The sequence below is a fragment of the Nilaparvata lugens genome, chromosome 8 (genome assembly GCF_014356525.2).
Source record: "Nilaparvata lugens isolate BPH chromosome 8, ASM1435652v1, whole genome shotgun sequence".
Lineage (NCBI taxonomy): Eukaryota > Metazoa > Arthropoda > Insecta > Hemiptera > Delphacidae > Nilaparvata > Nilaparvata lugens.
Genome location: NC_052511.1, coordinates 51,366,779 through 51,392,630, shown reverse-complemented (window position 1 = coordinate 51,392,630; position 25,852 = coordinate 51,366,779). Strand labels below are relative to the sequence as shown.

The 25,852-nt window shown below is 35.3% G+C and overlaps 1 protein-coding gene across 1 annotated transcript in view; it reads right to left on the bottom strand.

The window, feature by feature from the left end:
• Positions 1 to 1,289: 1,289 nt before the first annotated feature.
• Positions 1,290 to 25,852, bottom strand: part of LOC111054461 — a 55,618-nt gene continuing 31,055 nt past the window's right edge. The window contains exons 15-22 of the mRNA XM_039435181.1: positions 23,368 to 23,525; positions 21,409 to 21,585; positions 17,357 to 17,519; positions 12,818 to 13,019; positions 10,307 to 10,433; positions 8,861 to 8,988; positions 3,610 to 3,864; positions 1,290 to 1,299 (exon numbers count right to left, since the gene is read on the bottom strand). Coding sequence (XP_039291115.1) covers positions 1,290 to 1,299; positions 3,610 to 3,864; positions 8,861 to 8,988; positions 10,307 to 10,433; positions 12,818 to 13,019; positions 17,357 to 17,519; positions 21,409 to 21,585; positions 23,368 to 23,525 — 1,220 coding nt within the window. The remainder of the gene's footprint in view (positions 1,300 to 3,609; positions 3,865 to 8,860; positions 8,989 to 10,306; positions 10,434 to 12,817; positions 13,020 to 17,356; positions 17,520 to 21,408; positions 21,586 to 23,367; positions 23,526 to 25,852) is intronic.

Genomic DNA, 25,852 nt, shown 5'->3' with positions numbered 1-25,852 from the left:
ATTAATCTCATAGGTTCTAATAGGAGTATTCCCACTGAGGCCGGGCGAGTATGAACAGTTCCATTAAAACTTATGGGAAGAATATTTTCACTGACCAGACACATTCACTAAAGGCGGGTTCCCACGAATCAGTGTCAGTGAAAGTGGCCAGTACACTGTGAATATTATATTCTCCTATGTTCTAATGGCACTATTCATACTCGCTCGGCCGGACTCAGTGAGAACAGTACCATGAGAACTCAAAGGCATAATACTTTCACTGTAACGTTCACTGATATGTGGGAATCTATAGTAGTTTGTGTAAAATAAGTTGAGACTTGGCCCTCCATCCGAAGAAATTACATGGTTGCCAATTCGTGTAAAATTGCAACTTTCTCAAATTTCCGATTCAACGTCAGAATTGGATGTAGAAAAATCATCCCCGATATCCTAGTAGTGCTAGAAAAGATCCAGGTTTGAAGGATTAAAAGGAAATTTAACTCTTATTGACCGAGCGAAGTGAGGTCTAAGATTCAAGTCGACGGTTTGGCATTTCTCTTAATGTTTAAATGTTTATATGTTGCGCATTTACGGCGAAACGAGGTAATAGATTTTCATGAAATTTGAAAGGTATGTTCCTTTTTTAATTGCGCGTCGACGTACGAACGATATACAGGGGTTTTGGAAATTTTGCATTTCGAGGATAATATAAAAGGAAAAAGGAGCCTCCTTATACGCCAGTATTGAGTAAAAATCAGACTATAGAATTATTCATCATAAATCAGCTGACAAGTGATTACACAGATGTGTGGAGAAGCCAGTCTATTGCTGTATTTCCATAAGGTCTATAGTTTCAATCAGGTACTTGTGGATGAGAATACTGCGTGAGGTCTACTGTTCACAGAACTACTAGTGATAAAATTGGAAACATCACGAAAATTTGTTTTTCTTTTGAATATCACTTCTCCCAGAATCATGGGGCGTCGTAATGCCTAATAATTTTATATCAAATTAACGGGGAGAATGTGTCCTTTCTATTGGTGTCCGGATAATTTTTATCAAACATATAGTTATTTTTTAATTAATGATCATGTTCGTCAATATCGAGACATTTCAAGCAGAAATAATGAAATTTTCGACATGCTGGAAACTTTTTTGTTTCAAAAGATTAGTGGGTGGTGAAAGCGATAAAGTTTCTCAGTAATAATTTAAATTATTTTTCCAATTGTCAAACGTACTCGGAACAACGTATTTTGGCCTCTCAGGAGTTTCAAAGTCAAGGACAGCGCTGAATGGTGTGCCACCATAGGCTATGAATAGCTGGGATCAACAAAAACAAAATACAGAACAATTAAAAAATTCAGCACCTGCATGATTACAAAATAGTGAAAATGCCTCGAATAATCCAAGCAGTGTTTCATTACAGCCTTTCTAAAGGCAATCAGCTGCTTACGTTTGAGCAGTCAGATATTCAGTCAAATATCTCGTAAATTTCCAGCTTTTAGCATACAATTTGGTACACATGCAAACCATGCAGCCACCCTCCGAACTTTAAAATTCCTTGGAGACCAAAATACGATCTTCCTACTACTTTTGACAATTGAAAAAATAATTTCTGAGAAACTTTCTCGCTTTGACCACCTACTTATCTTTTGAAACAAAAACGTTTCTAGCATGTCGAAAATTCATGTTTTATGCTCGAAATGTGTCGACATTGACCAACATTAGCATTATTTAAAAAAATAACTATATGTCGGAAAAAATTATCCAGACACAATAGAAAGGACACATTCTCCCCGTTAACTTGATATAAAATTATTACGCATTACGACGCCCCATGATTCTGAGAGAAGTGATATTCAAAAGAAGAACAAATTTTCGCGATGTTTCCAATTTTATCATAAAAGTTAAATTTCCTTTTGATCCTTCTATCCTTAAACTTTTCTAGCACTACTAGGATATCGGGAATGATATTCTACATCCAATTCTGACGTTGAATCGGAAATTTGAGAAAGTTGCAATTTTACACGATTTGGCAACCCTGTAATTTCTTGGGATGGAGGGCCAAGTCTCAACTTATTTTACACAAACTATAACGAGGAGCTGAATTGCCACACACCAGTGACAGACAAAGTGACCGGCACAGTGAAAATATAATTTCCATGAATTCTGATTGGTATATTCCCACTCAGAATGGCCGAATGGAACAATTATTGAAACTTCTGGGAATATTTTCTCACTGTACCGGACTATTACACTGGTTCAATGGTATATGGGAACCCGCCGTGTCTGGTTCAGTTAAAAATATTCTTCCCAGAGTATGAATATTCCCATTAGAACTATATTGGAATTATATTCTCACAGTACCAGCAACGTATATTGACAATGATGAACGGGTATTCAACTTAATACAGTATCATCCCTTTGAATACCATTCATTAATATTATCCACCATGAATCAACTCAAAAGCCCCCAATTTAACAACATTACATTATAAACAATACAAATTACATTACAAACAATAAAATCTACATTCTGTACCTCGGAGTTGGAAGGGCGTAAGTCTCAAACGGCTGATTTGAAAGGAGAGCCCAAAAAGTATTACACTCCCTGCCGGGGCTAAAAGAGCATATAGTAAGTCGAATCAGCATTACACTTACTTGTCAATTATTGGACTAACGTTGTGTTTCAGTTTTAAAGCTTAACGCTCTTTCAGTACTGGCTCTCTTCAAAACAGTCAACTGCAGAGGACTTAGGTACATTGTATTGAATCTATAGAGTTCGAAAAACTGGACAAGACCCACTAAAAACATAATTTTATCAAAAAATAGACTCATGCTCCTCTAGCTCTGAGGTACAGCATTATTCGACAACTTACATTCAAAAATCTGGTGTGGCGCACTCACACAACTTTCCTTGCCGTTATTAGAATTGATCACCTGACGCTAGTGTTCACGCGCATCACAAGTCTACTTATAAACAAAGATCTAAGCCAGCTGGTGACAGGACAATAACGCTGGAGATATACGAGGTCTGATATCTCTTCATAGTGAATGATTTAATAGAATCAACAGTTGCCAACAGTTTGCAATTGGATAATCACATTTTCTCGAATTTCGAGCTTAATTTCAATTTTAGGTGAAAATGTTACTCAACATAATTTGTAGAGATTTTTATGCTCAATCTTCTCCACTCGAATTTTTTGTTTAAATTGTATCTGAAGCCTGATAATTGGGAATCTGAAATCTAACTTTGCATAGATGGGGCGGAGCTCCTGAAATTTTTACAGATATGGGACTTGTGGCAATTGATAGAGCTCATCAATGACTATTCCAGGTATGAATTTAATCAAAATCGTTACAGCCGTTTTCGAGAAAATCGCGAAAAACCCTGTTTTTGACAATATTTTCGCCATTTTAGCCGCCATCTTGAATTGCATTTGATCGAAATTGTTCGTGTCGGATCCTTATATTGTAAGGACCTTAAGTTTCAAATTTCAAGTAATTCCGTTAATTGGGAGATGAGATATCGTGTACACAGACACACATACACTCATACACACACACACACACCACACACACACACACACACACCACACACACACACACACACACACACACCACACACACACACACACACACACACCACACATCCGTGATCCGTGATCACTGCGAGTCACTGTGACCGTGCACGAGGAGTGAGCCGACAGTGTGAAGGAGGCCGGCGTGACGGCAAGGCCCGGTTCACACTGGACACGCACGCGTGCGGGGAGCAGAGTGGTGTTGCGTAGTGTGAAGCTGGCCTTGGGCTGACTCCAGGATAGGTTGACTACACGCGGTGCTACGATCAGCTGTTGTTTGGGAGTGTAGACTGTGTCGTCCGTGCTAGAAATAGTTCAAATAAAGAATGTGATATAAAAAGTATGGATGACGAATGTGCTAAAAACAGTACAGATGACGAATATGTTAAAACCAGTACAAATTATTAGGAAACAAATATTAGAGATCACTTTATAGAAAATATAATAAATTGAAAGTGAGTTTATTGAACAAGCATAGTGAGTTGGTACTGATCAACGTTAGTAGACAGAAGGTTGATCACTCACAGGTGTAAGATTCGAAGTGGTGGGGGGAACGCCACCGTGACGTCACGTGTAGTAAAATGTGATAGAGTAACCACACTGAGCATACAGTTTATTCACTGTATCTTCAAATACATCGTCGTTTAATCCCCTCAAGATAGACCTAGAACTTAAAATTCTCCATACTTATAGCGATTGAATCACTTATTCTAATGATGTTGTTAAATATTTCAAGTTCATTCAATTTGTATGAATAAAGTTAAGTTGAAAGTTTTTCAAGAATCTAAAAACGTGACACGAAAAAGTTAATAAGCTGGAAAAGCGTTAGTAGACAACGTTATACTATTATAATTTCAGATTAACCCATAAAAAATCTTGATAAACCAAAGCATTGCAATAAACCGATCCCAATAAATCCGAAGAATTTCATTCATATAAATGCACTGAACACATGCTGGTATCGAGCACATGTTCTACGAGAATCAAAATATCTCATCCCCGAAATTCACAAGCTGATGTATAGCCAAACTACAAAATATAAACACGACCTAGAAGATGAAGAAACCTTAAGGGTTTGAAAGGGAAGGTTAGGAGGTGGGGTTTTTGCTATTATATGGCAAAATACTTGTATTATTCAAATGTTTTGATAATTATTGTAAAGCAGAAACAGAAATCTTGCATGTCAGAAAATGTTTGTATTATATAATTTGACAATAGGTCACCGTATGATTTTCAAGAATGCGATATTCTGCCTACTCTGTACTACAGCCTACGTCACGGCTGCAGTTCCCCCACTCCAATTGCATTTCAACTAAAATACTATAGATGAGTAACCAACCATCTGTCTACTAACTTTGGGTACTGATGACTAGTGACTAGCATCGTTTGAAAAAATCTGGTGTGGTACACTCACACAACTTTCCTTGCTCATATTTGAAACTACGATCAGACTTCTGTATATGTGTATATATAATTGTTTTCAGAGTACTTTTTCCTTTGTGTAAATTGTGAAATTCGATGATTTTTTTAGTCGTCATTTTTTTAAAGTCGTCAAAACAGCTGTTCTACAGATGAAATATCTCGACTATGTGTTCTTTTTATGAACTGCGCTACCTACCTACCTCATGCACGAGAAGGAGGTTACTATTCCATTTCTCAAGGATGGGGTGGACCCCCCTCCATTAGTTTCCCAGAAAGGAGACTCATGCCAGTTGATAGAGCTGATAAATTACTATACAGGTGTACAAACTTAAATGTGGTGATTGTAATGCTTGTTATGTGGGTCAAACTGGTAGAAGTTTCAAAAGTAGAATTAAAGAACACATTAGAGATTGGAATAAACAAAATGGGGAATCTAACTTTGCAGAACATTTGATAACAAATAATCACAATTTCACAGTTAAGGAGAATGTTGAGTTTCTGCATGTTAATAACAAAGGCAGATCTTTGAATATTCTAGAGGCTTTATATATAACAAGAGTAATTAAGGAAAATTCCCAGTATAGTTTAAATGACCAGATTCATTTCAACCAATACAACACTACGAATTTAGTTTTATCAGAAAATATTATAAGCATACGTTAGTCAATAGTTTTTCCATTTACATATTTGTTTTATTATCTTTCACACTTGTTTTCTTGGTTCTTATTTTGTACTGAAAGTAAATTTTGTTATCATGGCGATTCTGTTGCTTAAGCCGTCATTTTGCCACACCGTTGAGTGGGAGGAGACTGTCTAGCTGGGCCAATGACAGGCGTTCATACCCTTGACCAATAGTAGTATTGGCCTACTAGTATAAATTCTGCTGCTCTTGTATTTAGTTTTAGTTTATCAGAGATTGACAATGGTGTAAAAACCGAAACCGGTCTTTCTAAGTATCAATAAATCTGTGGTTTTTGACAATTTCTTAGTCTTTTTCATTCAATATGAATAATTACCACAATATCAATTTCTCAACTACACAAAAAGTCAAATTAAATGCTGTAAATCACCCTGAAAAATTCTGCTACTGCAAATATTAACAACAGGGTAAACAGCTAGATGGAAATAAATTATTCCCGGGCTGACAAATAATTTTTGAATAGTAGCGATCATCGAATTTCCATCTAGCTGTTTATCCTGTTGTAAATTTTTGCAGTATCAAAAGTCTTCGGGGTGATTAGTTATTCCCGGCCTGACAAATAATTTTTGAATAGTAGCGCTCATCGAATTTTCATCTAGCTGTTTACTCTGTTGTCAATATTTGCAGTAACGGAAGTCTTCGGGGTGAATTACAGCATTCAATTTGGATTTTCGTTTAATAATAATAATTAATTCATTAACATTTGAATATTTGCAATATCTCAGTAATTTCCATCTGTAAAATATAACTTCAAGTTCTAATGAGATAATTAGAGCTTATGTGAATAATATTCTAAAAAAAACTCAATGAACAAAAACTTAAAGACAAACAGAAACGACAGAACATAACTGCCTCACAAAGATTACAATTAGAATTTTGAAATGTTTTTAGAGCTACATAATTATCTGATTAAATTCCAAAATTGGAGCGGCGAATATAGAATGAAACTTGAGACTAAATCGCTTCAGTCAATCTTGACCGCTCCACTGTGTTTTGACGCATTTAACTACAATCAATATTTTGAACACTCTAAACTACCTTAACCGTTCCACTATGTTTCAACCGTTGGGGCCGAAACACACGAGGCGTTTTTTCAGACGAGTCAACACGGCACTACGGAACAGGAAGCTCTCCGATTGGTTGATTGTGTTGGAGTATCGAGAAACAGCCAAGGTCTATAAAAACCACGTCAAGACACATGCGTTCCTTATGGAGCGGCCATTTTGTGCCTATTTCATGGCGGTACATTTGAAAATTCTAATTAAATTTGCGCGTAACAAAATCATGCATTATGCATTTTAAAAACAATATTCTAGTTCCAATATTCTAAGACCCAGGAAGCGGTGGACACCGGAACAGGCTTTACAAGCCTAGTCCATGATGGATGATGATGATGATATTCTAGTTCAGATAATATGTGAATTCAGGTTTTCAATTTTTTAATAATGAAATTTCAATAATAAATGCTTATTATTTATTATTAAAGATTGTTCTTATTCTTGTAACCTAAGGATTATGATTCATAAGGCATTGGGACAAGACATAAATATGCGAGACCAACTTCAAAAAGAGTTTGAAGTTCCCGATCAATTAAATCTAAAAATCAACAATTCAGTTTCTAGTATTTTGCTAAATACTATCATAGAGAAACAATAGCGTAAGTAGATATCCCATGGTATAGGGAATTTATATCGCAACTTTTACTGTTATCTCAAGCCGATTACTGTCGATTATTGTCAATTTTTACTGTTTTGTTGGGGTGAGAGTGTATGAACAGCACAATTTGAGAGACTACCAGCGTCACACAGCTGCATGGGGAAGAACTACGTGAACTATCTAACTACGTGGCTTGGGATAACAGTAAACGTTGCGACATAAACGCCCTATATCATGGGATATCTACTTATGCTAACGTTTCTCAATGATACTATAATTGTGTAGGAAGAATTATTTTTACAATTCCAATTACTAATAACACATCATGTTATGTTGAATCTACAATGATAACAGCTGAAAATAAATTGAAAAATTGGTGAACTAGAACCCCACAAAATGGCGATTTTGCAATGCATCACGGGACTGTCATGACCAGTATTTTTATAGATCTTGGAAACAACCAATTGGAGAGCTTCCTGTCCCGTAGTGCTGACACGTCTGAAAAAACGCCCCGTGTGTTCCGGCCTTAAGGGTTGAAGCATAGTTGAGCGGCGGGAGGTGGAGGGTATCAGACAAGGTAGCTTAGTGTTGAAGAGGGTTTATATTTTTTGCATCATTTTCTTGACTCCACAAGGCTAGTAGATGACCCCTTATGATCAGAACAGCGAAGATAGAGGGTATCAAAGAAAAAAGATGATAAGGTTGAAAAGCATGATATTTTTATGAATTCACAATGATAGTAATGATGAAATAGTTATTTGTATATCTAGAGTGAAAAGTACGACTTTTTCTCCCTGTGGGAAAAAGTTTGAAGCCCGAGGCGAAGCCGAGGGCAGCAATTTTCCTGAGGGAGAAAAAGTATTTTTCGCTCGTGATGTACACAACATTTTTCCTCCATCTACATTTTTTTATAGAAACTGCAAATAAAATCATTCTAATAACTTACGTATTGGTGACAATGATTCCTAACAACATAACCTGAATCTAAAGCCTAAAAACCGGTAGTCTGATTGGCACTGCCGATTGCGCTATCTATCGGCAAAAGTTGTAACAATTATATCAGCTGAGCAGCTACCAAAAATGGCTGACTCCAGATCACGCGGTTCAGATTTGAATTGCAGATCAAAATATTTGTTGGCTAGTATTTTGAATAGAATAAAATATTTTAAAAATTGTATAAATTTTCATCGTCTACTAATATTAAGAATATAATAATTATCATACAAACATATATTTCATGAGTTAATCAAATTTCTGGTTGTGGTATTGAATTCAGTTGACTCAATGACAGACACCTCTATTATGCTTTCTCATCTGAGCTTAGACCTTCTAACCTATTACAATGTAAGTTTCAAAATAGAGATGCTCCCCATGTTATTTAAATGGAGTCACTTTTACTCCCTAGGGAGTTTTTCTGTTTTTTACTACCGAGAGCGAAAAAGTGACACTTTAGTATTAGGTTTCAGGGAGTAAAGTAAGTACTTTAGACAGTAGGTGGAGGAAAATAAATGAAATGACTTACACAGTGGTTGCGAGGTCAATGAACTGAGCGGTAGCATCTATTTGAGCATTTTCCAAGGCTGATTTCTCAAGCATCACTCCAATACTCTTCTCACGAATGCCTTCAACCCACAATGTCTTCATACTAGCCTGAAATTCAGAACAAATACAGTTAAATCCAATGAAATAGACACTTGGAAGAAAAAATTCATTTGCCAATCTAGTAATTATAGTGTGAGGTCCACGTTATAATGGCAGTGTTTTATTAGAATTGGTATTGCTATCATTCAACAAAGCGGATAGCGCTATCTCTTTCTTGCTTTGCTCTGTTGCCAGATGTAGCAATGTAGAATTAATAAATAATGATCAACAAAATATTTCATCCTTATTATGAAAATAAAATTTTGAAATTATTCAAAAATATAATTTCTTGCGGCTTCGAGGTATGTGATGGGTCCAAGTCTATTTTTAAACTTGGACAGAGCAACAGGTAGTTGGAAAGGGTCAGCTATTGTTCCTAGGTATATAAATACCCATTGTAAGATAAAATATTGTAATTTTTTGTTTGTATAAGAAAAAGGAGAATAAATTTCATTTTCTTTTTTTTTTTTTTTGTTGGTGGCTAGTATGAAAGTTGGACCCAAAGGTAATTTGTCATCTGAAGAGAGCACGATTTGGAGTAATGTAGAGTACTAGGCTACACATGCATATTGGCAAGTGGTCCTATGGATTTAGGAGTTTAAGGAATATGATAATAATTGTTACTCTATTTTTACTAGACAATTTAGCATTATCTATTGATAATATAGCAGAGCTATCCACAACAACTTTCAAGTGACAATGCTTGTTTCTAAGAGATAGCAAATAATATTTAATAAGAACAAGAAAATAATATCTGTAATACCTTTGGAATAGTGAGGCTTAATTTAAACTAGCTCAAGTTAAGCGTAATTTGGGGAAAGCGAGCCTTAATCACATCATTATCATCATAATCACATCATTGAAATTCATAGTAGGCTTATCTCATTTACCATTTTGATGCATTTCAGCTACTACATGAGTAAAAATACAGCAAAAGTAAAATTACTTTGTCCAGGCTCAGAATCAAGTTGGTGAGAAGTATGAGACGTTCAACTACCTCCTAATCTACCTATAGTTCATTTGACGAGAAGATACAGTAAAAGAATTGAGAAATCATACTCTCTAGAGGTCTATCTGTCTACGGTAAAAGAAAACGATTATCTGTGTACCGTAGACAGATAGATCTCTAGAGAGTATGATTTCTTAATGCTTTTACTTTATTTTCTCGTCAAATGAAGTTTGACTTTCTAATATTTAGAAATCATGGAAAGGATCATGATCTGACTAGATGATTATTGGATGTTTAGTTAAATTTATCGATAGATAAATCGATTGCATCAACTCAGTATCATATTTGATAAAAACTATGAAGAAAAGAAATTGGCACCTGTGTGTCCTTCAAACATGATATCTCAGTGTTGCTACTCCCGGGAAAGAGGTTGTCCAATACAGATAGCCTCTCCATCAGAAGACTGTCCATCCCCACTCGGTCGTTTATCATTTTACGGTATAACCTGGAAATATAAATTGGATAATTGAATATCTGTTGGAAGTAATAGAAACTTTGAAACAAATCAATTTCAAGTGGAGGATTCAAAAATTTAACATCGTTTGAACAGTTTGAAATGCTAATCAATATTAATTAAGCAAAGCTTAACTCTCTTACAGAGTATATTTTTTAATGCCTGGCAAAATTGCTATACTGATAATTTGCACGTCACAATTTCACGACACGAAGTTATTTTGTTATCTTGAGCAGCTCAAAGACATTTATATCAATGTACCTGAACTTTTTCTCTTTTCATTTTTGACTTGTGCAAGGTATTATTATTATTATTATTAATATCAAAGGAGATTGGAGATTATCTTTAATCAAAAACTAGAAACAATCTTTGTTTACAAAAGTGAATTTTCTGTTCCTACATCAAGTCACAGATAAAACAAGTAAATAATTACTATTACAGATAAAATAATAACTAACTCCTCTCTGATCAAGTTCAACGAGATCCATGAATCAAATTATTTATCAAGAAGGTAGATCTTGAATAAAATGCTAAGACACATACTAAAGCACAAAGTGGAGACTAATAATGATATCGAGTGACCTGGCTGGCTCAGGTCTGGTGTCAGAGTTTTCAGGTCGCAACTGATCAATTTCAGGGCCTCTGACATGACCTAGCGACTGCTTTTTAGGCAGCCGGGACCGACGAGTAAAGTGTCCATCCGAAAGACGAAAGTGAAGACTAATAAAAGGAGACTTAAATGAAATGAACAGTTATCAAGGATTTTGTAGAATTTTTCCTTACTGAAATGGAAAAACAATAACTGAAAACAGTTTCAACTCAAACTACAACAGTTACAGATGGATTTAGTCTCAAGAAAAAGCTTGAAACTGCTAAACTGTGATAGCAGGCAAGATTTTTCTCGTTACTCAACCATCTATTCTGAAGATGACGATGATACATTGAGCATTGAATCATATAAAACTTCGATTGCACTAGGTCTCATCACTTGGGAAAAATCACTGAAGGACATGAAAAGGATAATAATTATTCATCCTTGAAAAAACAGATAATAATTTCGTCGTCTGTCGATAACAGAAGATGCGTGTTCCTGTGTGGGGTATCAGCTGTGTAATCAATTAGCTTACCGTATCTCGCGAGAAATCTAGAAAATAATTTTAATTGACTCGATCAAAATAATCTGATTTGTTGACAAGAGATGATGGTATGTATCATAATATTCAAAGTTAATCAATATTTTACAGTTTTAAGTGATTAGTTAGTGTTATTCAATTTGGTTTGTAAACAATCTAAATTAGAACTTTTCTGTTTTCAAATATTTTGACTGAAAATTGGACTTGAATTCAAGTGTATGGAACATAACCTACTTTTTGGAATATTTATAGTGTATTAATCAAAATTCGGGGAAGAAACAGTTTTGGGCTGTGCCTCTTAGTCCTTCCCCAATCATTTTGAAGAATTGTGTTCTGTTTAACAATAAATAAATAACGAGCGAAGCTCGGTGCCCAGATATTTTTACTAAAATAGAGTTCAATTCAAGAACAAAAGCCTAGATTACATAACAACGTATATAGTGTTTTCGCTTCATCAATTTACTAGAATGGAGTACAATTGAGAAGCATAAAATAAGATTAAAGCTGTATTTATCACACAAAAGTGACAGTGAACAGTGAAAGATAATCCCTACGAGTTTTAATTGGACAATTTCCACTCAGCCAGGCCGAGTGAGTATGAATAATCCCATTAGAACGTATGGGAATCATATTTTATTACTGTGTGCGAATGTAGCTTATATTTGTGTTTATTTGAATTACAATGGCTTGATTACACACTGGCCACGCTTACTTATATGTAGTGCTCAGTTAATTTCCGAAAAGTGTTTGAGATATTTCCTTGTTTTTTATGGTGGAAATTGAAAACTCTTATTCATATGAACAACATTGACAATACAACAAACAACAAAATTGATGAAATGGAACAAATTATTTGAACAAGACACCAGAAAAGTTCTACTCGGTCGGTTTTGAAATCCTAGGAACTTGCGAGGTCTTCGTCTGCACTTTACTAGCATTTTCAGGTAATTATCCAACTAGCCTACTATTTTGTATTCGTTTCAGTAGCAAATATTCATTTGTACCGTAAATGAATATCAAGTCTGAAATAGAGAGCAAAAATTTGTTTAGAATAAAATTACAATACTGGCTGCTCGAATAGTGTTTTTACAGTGCTACAGAACTTTTCGAATCAAGACGTTGAACTCATGATTGCTGCGTTCAGAAATAAATGTATTAATTCAATGTTATATCTATGCTATTGTATATATAGCAATATTGTGAATGTGATTGGTTGGAATGGTTGAAATAAAATGGAGTTACCTTTTCAACCTCAACCTCGTAGCCTCGTCTCCAAACATGACTTTAACACGCGTCACGACAAGCACATCGGAATCCTCGCTCTTGGAGAGCAGATGGTCTGCCCGGCCTGTGGTCGGTGAGAACCTCAGATCCACTGAGATCTTGTTATGCGCCGGGATTAGAGCTTCCTGCGGACTTATCGTCACTCCTGTGTCCGCTATATCTGTAATTATTCATTCAAAATACATTAAATAATAATACAACTCAAAAGAGGTTTACAGCTCAACACCAAAACAAAAACCTCGTTTACCTCAAAAGTATGAGGGGTTTTATACTCTACCTGCCTATTACATGGGAAACCATGGTTGGCAAGGTATTTTTCCTCCTTTCTTTCTTTTTAGCAAACCCCACCATGAAGCCTGTTTTTGTATTTTATTAGAAATTTGTTTTTGATTGTGATTTTTTGTGTTTTGATTTCTTTTATTGTGTTGATTTGAATAAAATAATTGATTGATTGAGTTCGAATGAATGAAAAAATGATGTTCTTTAGAAATGAGAATTTAATATTAAAAATTTAAACAAAACTGAATTAATAAAACAAAAATAGTTGTCAAGAAAGAAATGAAAGAGTTTATAATTATTATTTCAAACAATATTTGTGTAGATTATTACTGAATGGGTCAAGAATTGGATTAAAACTATTATTGTGAAAGTGCAATGTTCTTAAAAGGAAACAAAGTGTATGCTGCACTATTCTGGATTTATCTAGTGTAAATAATTAACTTACTTTGTGAAAATAATTAAGGACTGACAATTTGTGAAGTGAACAACTACAATACTTGAACTATTTCGGACTAAGTGTAACCTTATCTAAATTTGGAAGAGGAATAGCACAAGGTTACCTTATTTTTTCTCTCCCTATCATTTTGATGATGTACTTATTGTATGAATCAATAAAGGATAACGTATATTAAAAATAACATAATTCAACCCTGGTCCTTTGATGTTACAAATATGTCTTGTTTTAATTATTAATTAACAACAATTAGTAGAGGAACAACTTAAATCCAAAAGAATTAAATTGATTGATTACATTTCAACAATAAAAAATTAAAAGGTCTCAAGAACGTTTATAAAAATGAATTATTGATATCTTGAATTAACAGAATCAAAGTTGATTTTACACATTATTGTATTTTGACGACGTCGATGTTTTTGTAATGTTGTTGAATGAAATTTATACGATTCTATTAATTATGTTCTTGCGGAGCTAGAAAAGGATAGCGCCATCTTCTTTTACGAATGATAGACAAAGATAGCAACACCATTATAATCAAATACACTGTCATTATAACGTGGACCTCACTATAATTCAGCACACTTTAATAGTTTTATTTTCGTAGAGGAATAAATTGTGTGATAAATGAAGCATCTAAATTTAAAATCTAATTTGTAAAAATACTTGAGGACTGAAAATTTTTTGAATTGAAGAACTACAAGACTCAACCTATATCGGACTATGTGTTATCGAAATTTGGGACAGGAGTAGCAAAAGGTTACCTTATTTTTTCTTTTCCTCTCCCTATCATTTTGATAATGCAGTTATTGTATAAATGAATGAATAAATGATTAAAATTTGTGCTAACCTTGACTGATTCTGACAAAAGCGGTTCCATCGCCGCTATTTTCGAGTGTGAATTGGGCCGTGATCTCATCCGGATCCAAGTACATCCACATTCTATTCTCAGGGTCCTTGTTCACGCCTCTGATGTTCAGCACTGCTTTGCCCCCATACCCGTACAAATGCAGCTGCAAAGCAAAGAGATCAAGATAAATTCTGGGGACACAAATACAAAAAATGTAAAATGTGTATTATGGAATGAATTCAACACGAACAAAAACCGGTTATAAAAAAGTCGATTGAATAGAAACATTGAGAAGAGATAGAATAAACATCATGCTATATTATTTTCTCTATGGTGAAACCTAGCAATTGCTAATTCTAAGTAGGCTAATTTTAAAAGCATATGTTCAAGTTATTTTCAAGGATTCAAGGCTGTGGGCTACAATCTTATCAGAATAGCTAGAATTAATTAGTTCCTAGTTAGTAGCTTTTATTCAATCTACCCAATATATTGAAGGTGATAAACTCGAGAATAAGGCGATTCAATCTGAATGAAGCTACACTATACTATGGCCCGGTTGCACAAAAGCCGGTTAAATCTTAACCGTGATTAATTTCACGAGAACCAATCAGAAAAGGCCTTTTTGTGATAAGACGGCTTCTCTGATTGGTTCTCGTGGGATTAATCACAATTAAAATCTAACCGGCTTTTGCGTAACCGCCACTATGATTTTAGCCAACAGGCCGAGAAGCTGGAATATGAAGAATTCAATATAAAAATTGAGGAACAAATTAAAAAGTAGTATGCATAAAGAAAGTGTATCAATAAAAATACGAAGAATATATAAGGTTATGTATTGAAGGTTAGTAGAGAAGAATTAATATCCTATTGAAAGTGAACAAGTTGAAGTTTGAAAATATGTGGAAATAACTCAAGGTTAGATCTTATGGTTTACTGTTTAAGATTTATAAACCTAAATTTGAAATTTAAATCAATACTTTCATTTTATTTTAGACACTTAACATAAAATTTATTTTTACTTATATACGGTAATTTTGGTTCTAGGATGATGTTGTAACACAATGGTTATTAAGTTCTTTTTTGTATGACAATGAATGAGCACAGCATGTTTTATTTTGTTAAATGATTTTTTTTGAAATAAAGAAACTTTTGTCTGTCTGTCTGTCTGTCTGTTAACTATGGTTATAATAATTTGATTGTATGGTATGAGATGTTGTGGTATTCCTCCATAATTAAAAGAATAAGGCGTTGATGTTGTCAATACCACTGTATTTATAATTATTAATTTGAACAAATATAGTGTTATTGTCAACATCAACGTTTTATTCTTTCAACTACGGCTTGAGTATTGACTTATGGTTAAATGACCCGTGTCGAGAAGACAATAATTGGGAACAAGTATATAAATCAAACTATGTCACTGTATTATACTGTTTAGATGAACTGACCATTTTGCGATTAGGTTCGTATTGCAAACTAGAGAAAAGTAAATGTGTGCAGCAAAATAAGGTTTTCACGGACTAGAGATTGTTTTTTCTATTGATTAGATGAATACTGACCACTTTGCGGTTAGGCTGGCCGCCAGTACTGGCCTTGTGACTGGCCCTGGTGATGACCAGACTGGCCTTACATGCTCCCACCTGCAGGGCACAGTAGCTCACAGTCACCTGCCTGCTTTCCATGCCTTCTAAACTGATCCGCATCTCTTGTACTGTGCCGCCTTTCTCCTCTACTAACTGCAATTTACAAATAAATATTTGAATAATAATTGGAAATTATTGATAGTCACATGTAACTGATATGATATTCGTATGGCTTTTATTCTTGGGGATAATAATAATAATAATTTATTTCTCGTAAAAAAGAAAAATCACAATTACAATTTCAAATGAAAACATATAACATAACAGTATGAAGAAACATTTCAATTTTCAATGAAATTATATAACAAAATAATCATACAATTGCTTCCTTATCAGAGAAATTAGGTACTCCCGAGGATTCCTTTATGGGAGTTACCAGCAAATAGTTTTAGTCATTTAGAAAAATTATAAACCTATAAATAATAATTACTACATCCCTGTCGCGAAGAAAACTGTTAGGTACTAGAATCAACAAAACTTGTCTTCTCTATTTAAAAACAAACAATATAATTACTCTTCCACTTATATCCATTCATCATAAGGTGAGAAATTCAACTCAACGTATCCCTTGCCATCTATATATTCTAGAGCAATCTTAGGGCACTTAATCACTTATATCTACACTCTCCAACTTGGGTTGTTTTACCTTGAATAATAATATCTATTTACATCACAAACAGAAACAAATACCTACTAAGCTTAGATTTGAATATTTCACACATTGAATAGATTTCTTAGATTGAATTGATTGGATTACCTAACGTAAGTTCCACATCATACAACCTAAGCTAACTTGTATGTAACTTAGCTACATTAAAATTGGAATCGGTCTGGGCTTCAGCCTGTAAACCTAGCGCCGCAGTGCAGGATGGTTTCTCACAGCTTGGCGTTGTTGTCATTTGAGATGGGTGTCTGGCTTGGAAGTGTTTCGGCCGCATTGCAGGATGACTGTTAACGGTTGCCGGAAGATCAACAGCTAGGTTTTTTTCGTTATTTTTCGTGTTAGAGAAATTCTGATTGCAGATTCGTTCTCAGTGACCCCAAGTGTAGCCTGAAGGCTCAGAATGTCAAAATCTACTTTATGAAATACTTGAGGACTAAAATTTTGTGAATGAAGAACTACAAGATTAACCTATTTCGGACTATGTGTTATCGAAATTTGGGAGAGGAGTAGCACAAGGTTACCTTATTTTTAATTTTCCTCTCCCTATCATTTTGATAATGTAGTTATTGTATAAATGGATAAATAAATAATTAAAATTTGTGCTAACCTTGACTGATCCTGACAAAAGCGGTTCCATCTCCACTATTTTCGAGTGTGAACTGGGCCGTGATCTCATCCGGATCCAAGTACATCCACATCCTATTCTCAGGGTCCTTATTCACGCCTCTGATGTTAAGCACTGCTTTGCCACCGTACCCGTACAAATGCAGCTGCAAAACAAAGACATCAAGATAAAATTCTGGGGACACAAATACAAAAAATGTAAAATGCGTATTATGGAATGAATTCAACACGAACAAAAACCGGTTATAAAAAAGTCGATTGAATAGAAACATAGAGAAGAGGTAGAATAACATCATGCTATATTATTTTCTCTATGGTGAAACTAGCAATTGCTGATTCTAAGACATTTAAAAGCAAATGTTCAAGTTATTTTCAAGGATTCGAGGCTGTAGGCTACAATCTTATCAGAATAGCTAAAATTAATTAGTTGCTAGTAAGTAGCTTTATTCAATCGACCCAATAAGAAACAAGCTTTGAATATCTATTGCTTATGAATTGTAATATACAGGGAGTAAACAACAAACTTGAGGATCTCGAACAGCTGTTCACTTGTCAAATTAGTCCTTTGGCTGTTACTTTGACAGAACATTGGTTGACTTCTGATAATATTTCTCTTTTGAATACACTGTCCAAGTATCAGATAGCTTCTCATTATTGCAGAAAATCTAAAAGTAGAGGAGGAGTCTGTATACTTTTGAATAAAGACCTTGAATTCAGATTACGGGATGATATTAATTTATTACAACAGAGAGTGTTTTTGAATGTGCTGCAATAGAATTTAAACTGAAAGGTAAAGGTATTGAACAAGTAGCTCTTATTGTAGTCGTTTACAGGCCTCCAAACAGTGACATTAAACTTTTCTTTGACACTTATGAACGGCTGCTCGACCACATAACTGTCGGCTTAAAAACAGAAAGCTTTTCATCTGTGGAGATTTCAACATTGACATGCTGAAGGAAACTTCAAGTAGCTTTGAGTTTTATAATTTGACGAATTCCTATAATCTTAACTTTATTTTGAAGGAGCCCTCTCGAATAACATCACAAACATCCACTTGTATTGATAATGTTATAAATAATATCATGTTAGATGGTGCAATGGTAGTACAGTTGACTTGGGAATGTCCGATCACTCGGCCCAGATAATCCAGCTCAAGCAAAATGTGAACCCACTCAAAAAAACATTTATCTGTCCAAACGAGTTATAAATAAAGCATCAATTGAAACATTTTTGAAATTATTGAGAAACAAAAAATGGCATTCTTGTTTTAATGCTTCAACTGCTGAAACTGCATTCAATATTTTCTTTTCGGAATTTCATTCATCCTTCTTATCAGCTTTCCCTGATAAACATTTCAAAAAGAACAAATCTCATTTGAAAAAGCAGTGGTTAACTCAGGGTATAAGAACGTCATGTGATATGAAGAGAAAGCTGTTTATTGAGGCCAAAACTAATAGGAGTCCGTCTTTTTTAGAGTATTTTCAGGCTTACAAGAAAATTCTTAGAAAGGTTATCTCTGTAGCTAAACAACGGAATAACGAGGAATTCATCTCCAAATCTTCCAATTTGAATGCTGGTACATGGGCAGTTGTCAAAAATGAGCTAGGATTACAAAAAAACACTAACATAAATATTGAATTGAATGAGGGAGGCAAGGTCATTTCTGATTCTAAGGATGTAGCTACACTTTTCAACAATCATTTTCTGCGGTCTGATAATGAAGTTTCTCGACCAATGTTGTTGAGAGAATGTATAAATCTTCTGAGAAATGCTCAAGGACAAGGTAGACAGTTTTGTTTCAAGAGATTAAGCAGAGGTGAGGTTGAGAAAATTATTCTGGGATTGAAGAATACCAAATCGACCGGGTGGGATGATATTCCAAGCTCAGTAATAAAAGCTGCATGCCCAATAATTGCTGAACCTCTGAGGCATGCAATCAGCTTGTGTCTTATGAATGGTGAATTCCCCGAAAAACTCAAATTTGCAATTATCAAACCACTGTATAAGAAAGAGGATAGGAAAGATGTTAAAAATTATCGCCCTGTTGCCCTGCTGACTGTTTTCTCTAAGATTTTTGAAAGGGCTGTTTTTAACCAAATTACCAGATTTTTAGAAAGTAGCTCCATACTTCATGAGAAACAATATGGTTTCAGAAAGGGTTTCTCAACAAAGTCCGCAATTTTTGAAGTGGTAACGAGCGTGTTGAGGGCTCTGGATGGGTCTCAGGGTGCCATTGGCCTCTTCTGTGACCTCTCCCGGGCCTTCGACATGGTCGACCATGGATTGTTGCTGAAAAAGTTAGAATTTTATGGATTTACGGGAAAAGCAGCCAGGTTTTTCAATTCATATCTCTCGGGGAGATTTCAGGCAGTCAGACTTACAAACGGATGTGGCGGGGTAGAAACATCTGAGTGGAAAGAAAATCTATGTGGGGTTCCTCAGGGTCGATCTTGGGTCCTGTACTTTTCAATATTATTATTAATGACCTCCCTCATAGTATTAGCTCTGACCTCATTCTCTATGCAGATGATACCACTGTGATTGTGAAGGGTGAAGATGATGATGAAGTACAGCGGAAATCAGTACAGGCTCTTAACCAGCTTAGCCATTGGTTCAGCTGTAATCTTCTAAAATTAAATTTGAAGAAAACCCATCATCTCAAATTTTCTACTGGGGCTCTGGAAGTCTCCCACATACTCTTTACTCAACAACAGGAGAGGAATGTTGCGCTGCTGAGATGATTAGATTTCTTGGTGTTGACCTGCAGGGAAATGTTAAGTGGGATAGCCACGTAAAAGCATTGGATGCGAAGTTGTCCCGTGCTATTTTTGCCTTGAAAACAATAGTCAGAGTGGCAAATAGAAACACAGCACTAACTGTCTATCATGGCTATTTCATGTCTCACATCAGATACAGTATCTTATTCTGGGGCAGCAACCAGACAAACCTTCAGAATATGTTCCGTAAGCAAAAGAAAGCAATCAGGTTATTGAGGGAGCCGAATCTAGGGTTTCATGTAGGCCAATTTTCAAAAAACTCAAATTATTAACAATTCCAGCCCTTTATTTTTTGGATATTGCATCTTTTGTTTACAGTAATAAGCAGAAATTCATGGAGGATAACATTTCACACAGATACCCCACAAGACATAAAATGTTTACCCTCCAGTACCCCACTCATAGACTTTCGCTCTTGGAGGGGGGACCACATTATGCTGGGCTCAGAATTTTCAACTGTTTGACGGAAGAACTTAAAAAGTAGTATGCATAAAGAAAGTGTATCAATAAAAATACGAAGAATATATAAGGTTATGTATTGAAGGTTAGTAGAGAAGAATTAATATCCTATTGAAAGTGAACAAGTTGAAGTTTGAAAATATGTGGAAATAACTCAAGGTTAGATCTTATGGTTTACTGTTTAAGATTTATAAACCTAAATTTGAAATTTAAATCAATACTTTCATTTTATTTTAGACACTTAACATAAAATTTATTTTTACTTATATACGGTAATTTTGGTTCTAGGATGATGTTGTAACACAATGGTTATTAAGTTCTTTTTGTATGACAATGAATGAGCACAGCATGTTTTATTTTGTTAAATGATTTTTTTGAAATAAAGAAACTTTTGTCTGTCTGTCTGTCTGTCTGTTAACTATGGTTATAATAATTTGATTGTATGGTATGAGATGTTGTGGTATTCCTCCATAATTAAAAGAATAAGGCGTTGATGTTGTCAATACCACTGTATTTATAATTATTAATTTGAACAAATATAGTGTTATTGTCAACATCAACGTTTTATTCTTTCAACTACGGCTTGAGTATTGACTTATGGTTAAATGACCCGTGTCGAGAAGACAATAATTGGGAACAAGTATATAAATCAAACTATGTCACTGTATTATACTGTTTAGATGAACTGACCATTTTGCGATTAGGTTCGTATTGCAAACTAGAGAAAAGTAAATGTGTGCAGCAAAATAAGGTTTTCACGGACGAGATTGTTTTTTCTATTGATCAGATGAATACTGACCACTTTGCGGTTAGGCTGGCCGCCAGTACTGGCCTTGTGACTGGCCCTGGTGATGACCAGACTGGCCTTACATGCTCCCACCTGCAGGGGACAGTAGCTCACAGTCACCTGCCTGCTTTCCATGCCTTCTAAACTGATCCGCATCTCTTGTACTGTGCTGCCTTTCTCCTCTACTAACTGCAAATTACAAATAAATATTTGAATAATAATTGGAAAATTTTATTTAATAACTGATATGATATTCGTATGGCTTTTATTCTTGGGGATTACCTAACGTAAGTTCTACATCATACAACCTAAGCTACCTTGTATGTAACTTAGCTACATTAAAATTGGAATCGGTCTGGGCTTCAGCCTGTAAACCTAGCGCCGCAGTGCAGGATGGTTTCTCACAGCTTGGCGTTGTTGTCATTTGAGATGGGTGTCTGGCTTGGAAGTGTTTCGGCCGCATTGCAGGATGACTGTTAACGGTTGCTGGAAGATCAACAGCTAGGTTTTTTTCGTTATTTTTCGTGTTAGAGAAATTCTGATTGCAGATTCGTTCTCAGTGACCCCAAGTGTAGCCTGAAGGCTCAGAATGTCAACAATGTTTTTAAATAATTAAAAATCATCATGAAAAGTCATTAATATGGTAGTACACCACGTTTCTGGAAACTTTTTACTGGCGACTGGAGTTATTATTGATTATAGGTATCACAAAAATCAAAATAATCGTGAGAAAGAAAACTGCTGATGAACGCGAATAAGACCGCCACTCCATTGTTCTTTTGTCTCGGCTGCTTGGCTGAGCCTGGCTGGAGGGATCAAATAACCGACTGGATTGATCTTTCGTCTGTCCGCTAGGCGGAACTACGCCGACCATTGCTGGGTGGAAGATGTTACTGCGGCCGCTCGCATTCCCACCAACCTTGCTATTATTTGCTGTCTCAGCGCCTAGTCCGAGTCAGACAAGCATCCAGCCTGCACTACGGAGCTAGGTTAAGGGTGGTCACTTGAGACAGGACAAGTGTGATGAACATGTGTGAACAAACATCGTGTCTTTGGACAAGAAAGACATTCACGTGAAATGCTTCAAACAAAAAAGAGCTGTTTGACAGCAGTTTCTAACTAAAAACAAACAACCAATATCATTAAATAAACCACTGGAAAATTACAAATTATAATGATGCAAAAATAATTTAGCCTCAAATAGAGCAGCGAAGAAAGAATAAACAACAAAAAAGTAGGTAATACACAAAAACCTAACCTAAAAGATTTTGTTAGAAGCCTTTCGCTGATGACACATGACACAACATGTACGACGAACATGTGTTCATACACTGTAAACCTCTCTTCAAGGGTATGGGTATCCTCACCATCGACAGTCAGTCCGTGTTCTGCTCACTCTCACACCTGATGGACAACCAGGAAGCCTGGACGAGAAGAGGTGAAATCCACAGCCACAATACGTGCCGAGCTGCTGACCTTGAGGCATCCCGCACACGATTGAGCAGCACCTACAACAGCTACCGAGCAGCAGCCATTCGGATGTTCAACAGGCTGCCAAGCGAAGTGAGAAATCTACCAAGAGATAAACTGCTTAGCACAGTGAAGCTGAAGCTGAACGACAGGCCAATCTACTCATTTGCTGAGCTTGAGGATGAGCCCCTTTTTTGAATCAAATCTACTCCAACGACTAACCAATATGGCTACCAACCAACCTTGTTCATGACACTGTCTATCTGGAATCCCCAGTCTTCGACAACGACAACAAGTATCAAGTAAGTAAGTATCAATTAAGTTCAACACACTTGTCCAGTCGTTAGTGGCCACCCTAATACTCTTCTGCAAGTTGTGTGAATAATTGACTTTATTATGTTCTTGATTGTGATATTTATTTATGTACCTGGAGATTTCCATGTGTTTGTCAAAATACTCATGGCAATGGATAATAATTATAAATTTAATAGAAATTCTCACCTTGTAACAACCGGAATTATCGACAATAGATAACAGCAACTTCTCTTTATAATTGTTTTTGTTCCTTAGAACACATCCTTTCCGTTCAGCAACCTGCAGAGGGCAGCTGGTCCAAACCAGGGCACTGTGGGTGGAAGCGAGATCTAGTGATCCTTTTTCTGTCAAAAAGAATTCAATATGTTAGAAAAAGTCAATATAACAGGAAAAAGTCAATATAATAGGTTTGCAATAGAACAAACAATAGAACTCTTCAATTTTTCTGTCCATTACGAACTGCTTGTTAATGATCACTTTCAAATACTTAGATTACGACATGGCAGTATGATTTTTATGATTAGAAACTATTAACTTCTACTCACATTTGTGAAGAGCTTTCGGACGCTAGGTTCTTTTTCAACACTCTGTATTGAGAGCGCGTCCGAAAGCGCACCACAAACGTGAGTTGAAGCTAATAGCTTTTAATCATGAAAATCAGACTGCTGTGTTGTAATTTGAATATTTGAAATAATATCCTATAAGAGATACCTTACGGATTAACCTTAACCTTTGTTTCGGATGAACACGTTAAGCCGTCGGTCCCGGCTGCCTAAAAAGCAGTCGTTAGGTCATGCCATAGGCCCTGAAATTGATCAGTTGCGACCTGAAAACATGAAAACGACCTGAAACAGACACCAGACCTGAGCCAGCCAGGTCACTCGATATTATTATTACATTACCTTAACCTTAAATTTAATATTAACCTCATAGGGATATAGGGATAACCTTATAGGGATTAAAGGAATAAATAATATACAGAACTGCTACACTCCGAACTGACTTTTTGCCAAAATTAAACTACCTAATACAATTAAATTAAACCATTACATTGATTTAAAGTACCCAATATAGTGGGATTAACAATAAAATCTACAATTTGATATGATTTACAAAAATTCCAAACATAAATTATGTATTTACAGGACTTTATAATAACAATTATTGTTGTGTTGCCTACTTTAATTCATGGACAATGGTGTAGTTTTATTTGATGATACAAAATCTAAACTGGCATAGATTTTTCAAGTATAAGTACTGCAGTGTCGTGGCGATGACGTTGTACGGACGTGGCGGTGGTGTGACGCTGATTTTTTCAACTATCATGTGAACATATTCTTTTTGACCGAGAGAAGTGAGGTCCAAGATTCAAGTCGACGGTTTGGCATTTCTCTTAATGTTTAAATGTTTATATGTTGCGCATTTACGGCGAAACGAGGTAATGGATTTTCATGAAATTTGACAGGTATGTTCCTTTTTTAATTGCGCGTCGACGTATATACAAGGTTTTTGGAAATTTTGCATTTCAAGGATCATATAAAAGGAAAAAGGAGCCTCCTTCATACGCCAATATTAGAATAAAAATCAGACTATAGAATTATTAATCATAAATCAGCTGACAAGTGATTATACAGATGTGTGGAGAAGCCAATTTATTGCTGTATTTCCATAATGTCTATAGTTTCAATCAGGTACTTGTGGATGAGAATACTGCGTGAGGTCTACTGTTCACAGAACTACTAGTATTCTTAAAAATATATTATTTGAATTTATATTATTTAAATTTATTGATTCAATGATACAAAATTATTTTTAAAAATAATTTGGGAGGATCAACAGGCACAACTTGATCAATACAAACAGAAGTGGTGTGGCGAAACGCCACTCCAATTTGCATCGAACAATATGTTTATATATAGGAGTGGCGTGGAAGTGGCAAAAACCCAGTGCCACGCCAGCGCCACCTCACTTCAGTGTGAATTGGACCTTAAGGACTTGTATGTATGAAGGATCCTGTATCGTTATAGGACTTTATAGGTGTGTTTGGGACAATTCAATTTCATGAAGAATATTTGAATGAAAAACGCATCTGTATAGAACTTTATACATGTTTGAGACAATTCATCTTCATTAAAAACATGTAAAGGTGCATTTTCGTTTGTGCGTAAATTTTCGCAGTCGACGACGGCAAGCATTGTTGACTTTCATATTGTCCAAATTTCAAGTGTGCTAAAACAGCTGATCAAATAGCTTTTCATTATTTGTGTCAAGTATTCAAGAATAAAAACATTTCTAATAATATCAACATATTGCTATTTGAAAGTATAAACTCAACCATCCCCATTAAAACATAATCTTTTAGGTTATTTAGACAATTTGAAATCTACCCAATGTGACATCCTCACCCTGCCATGGTCGACGACGGCATTCACGCACATACGAAACCCCAGCTTTACACACGAATAAATTCATCGAGAAAATTGGAAAATTCGTACAATTTTGAATGTAGATTTGAATGAAAACACATCAAGTAGAAAGAATCCTGTATCTGTAGGCTACAGAATTCACACATTATACATTATTGACACATTTAATTGTATTTTTTCTGTTTAGTGCTACTTGTGATATAAATGGAAATACAAATCGAAATAAATAATAATACAAAACGATT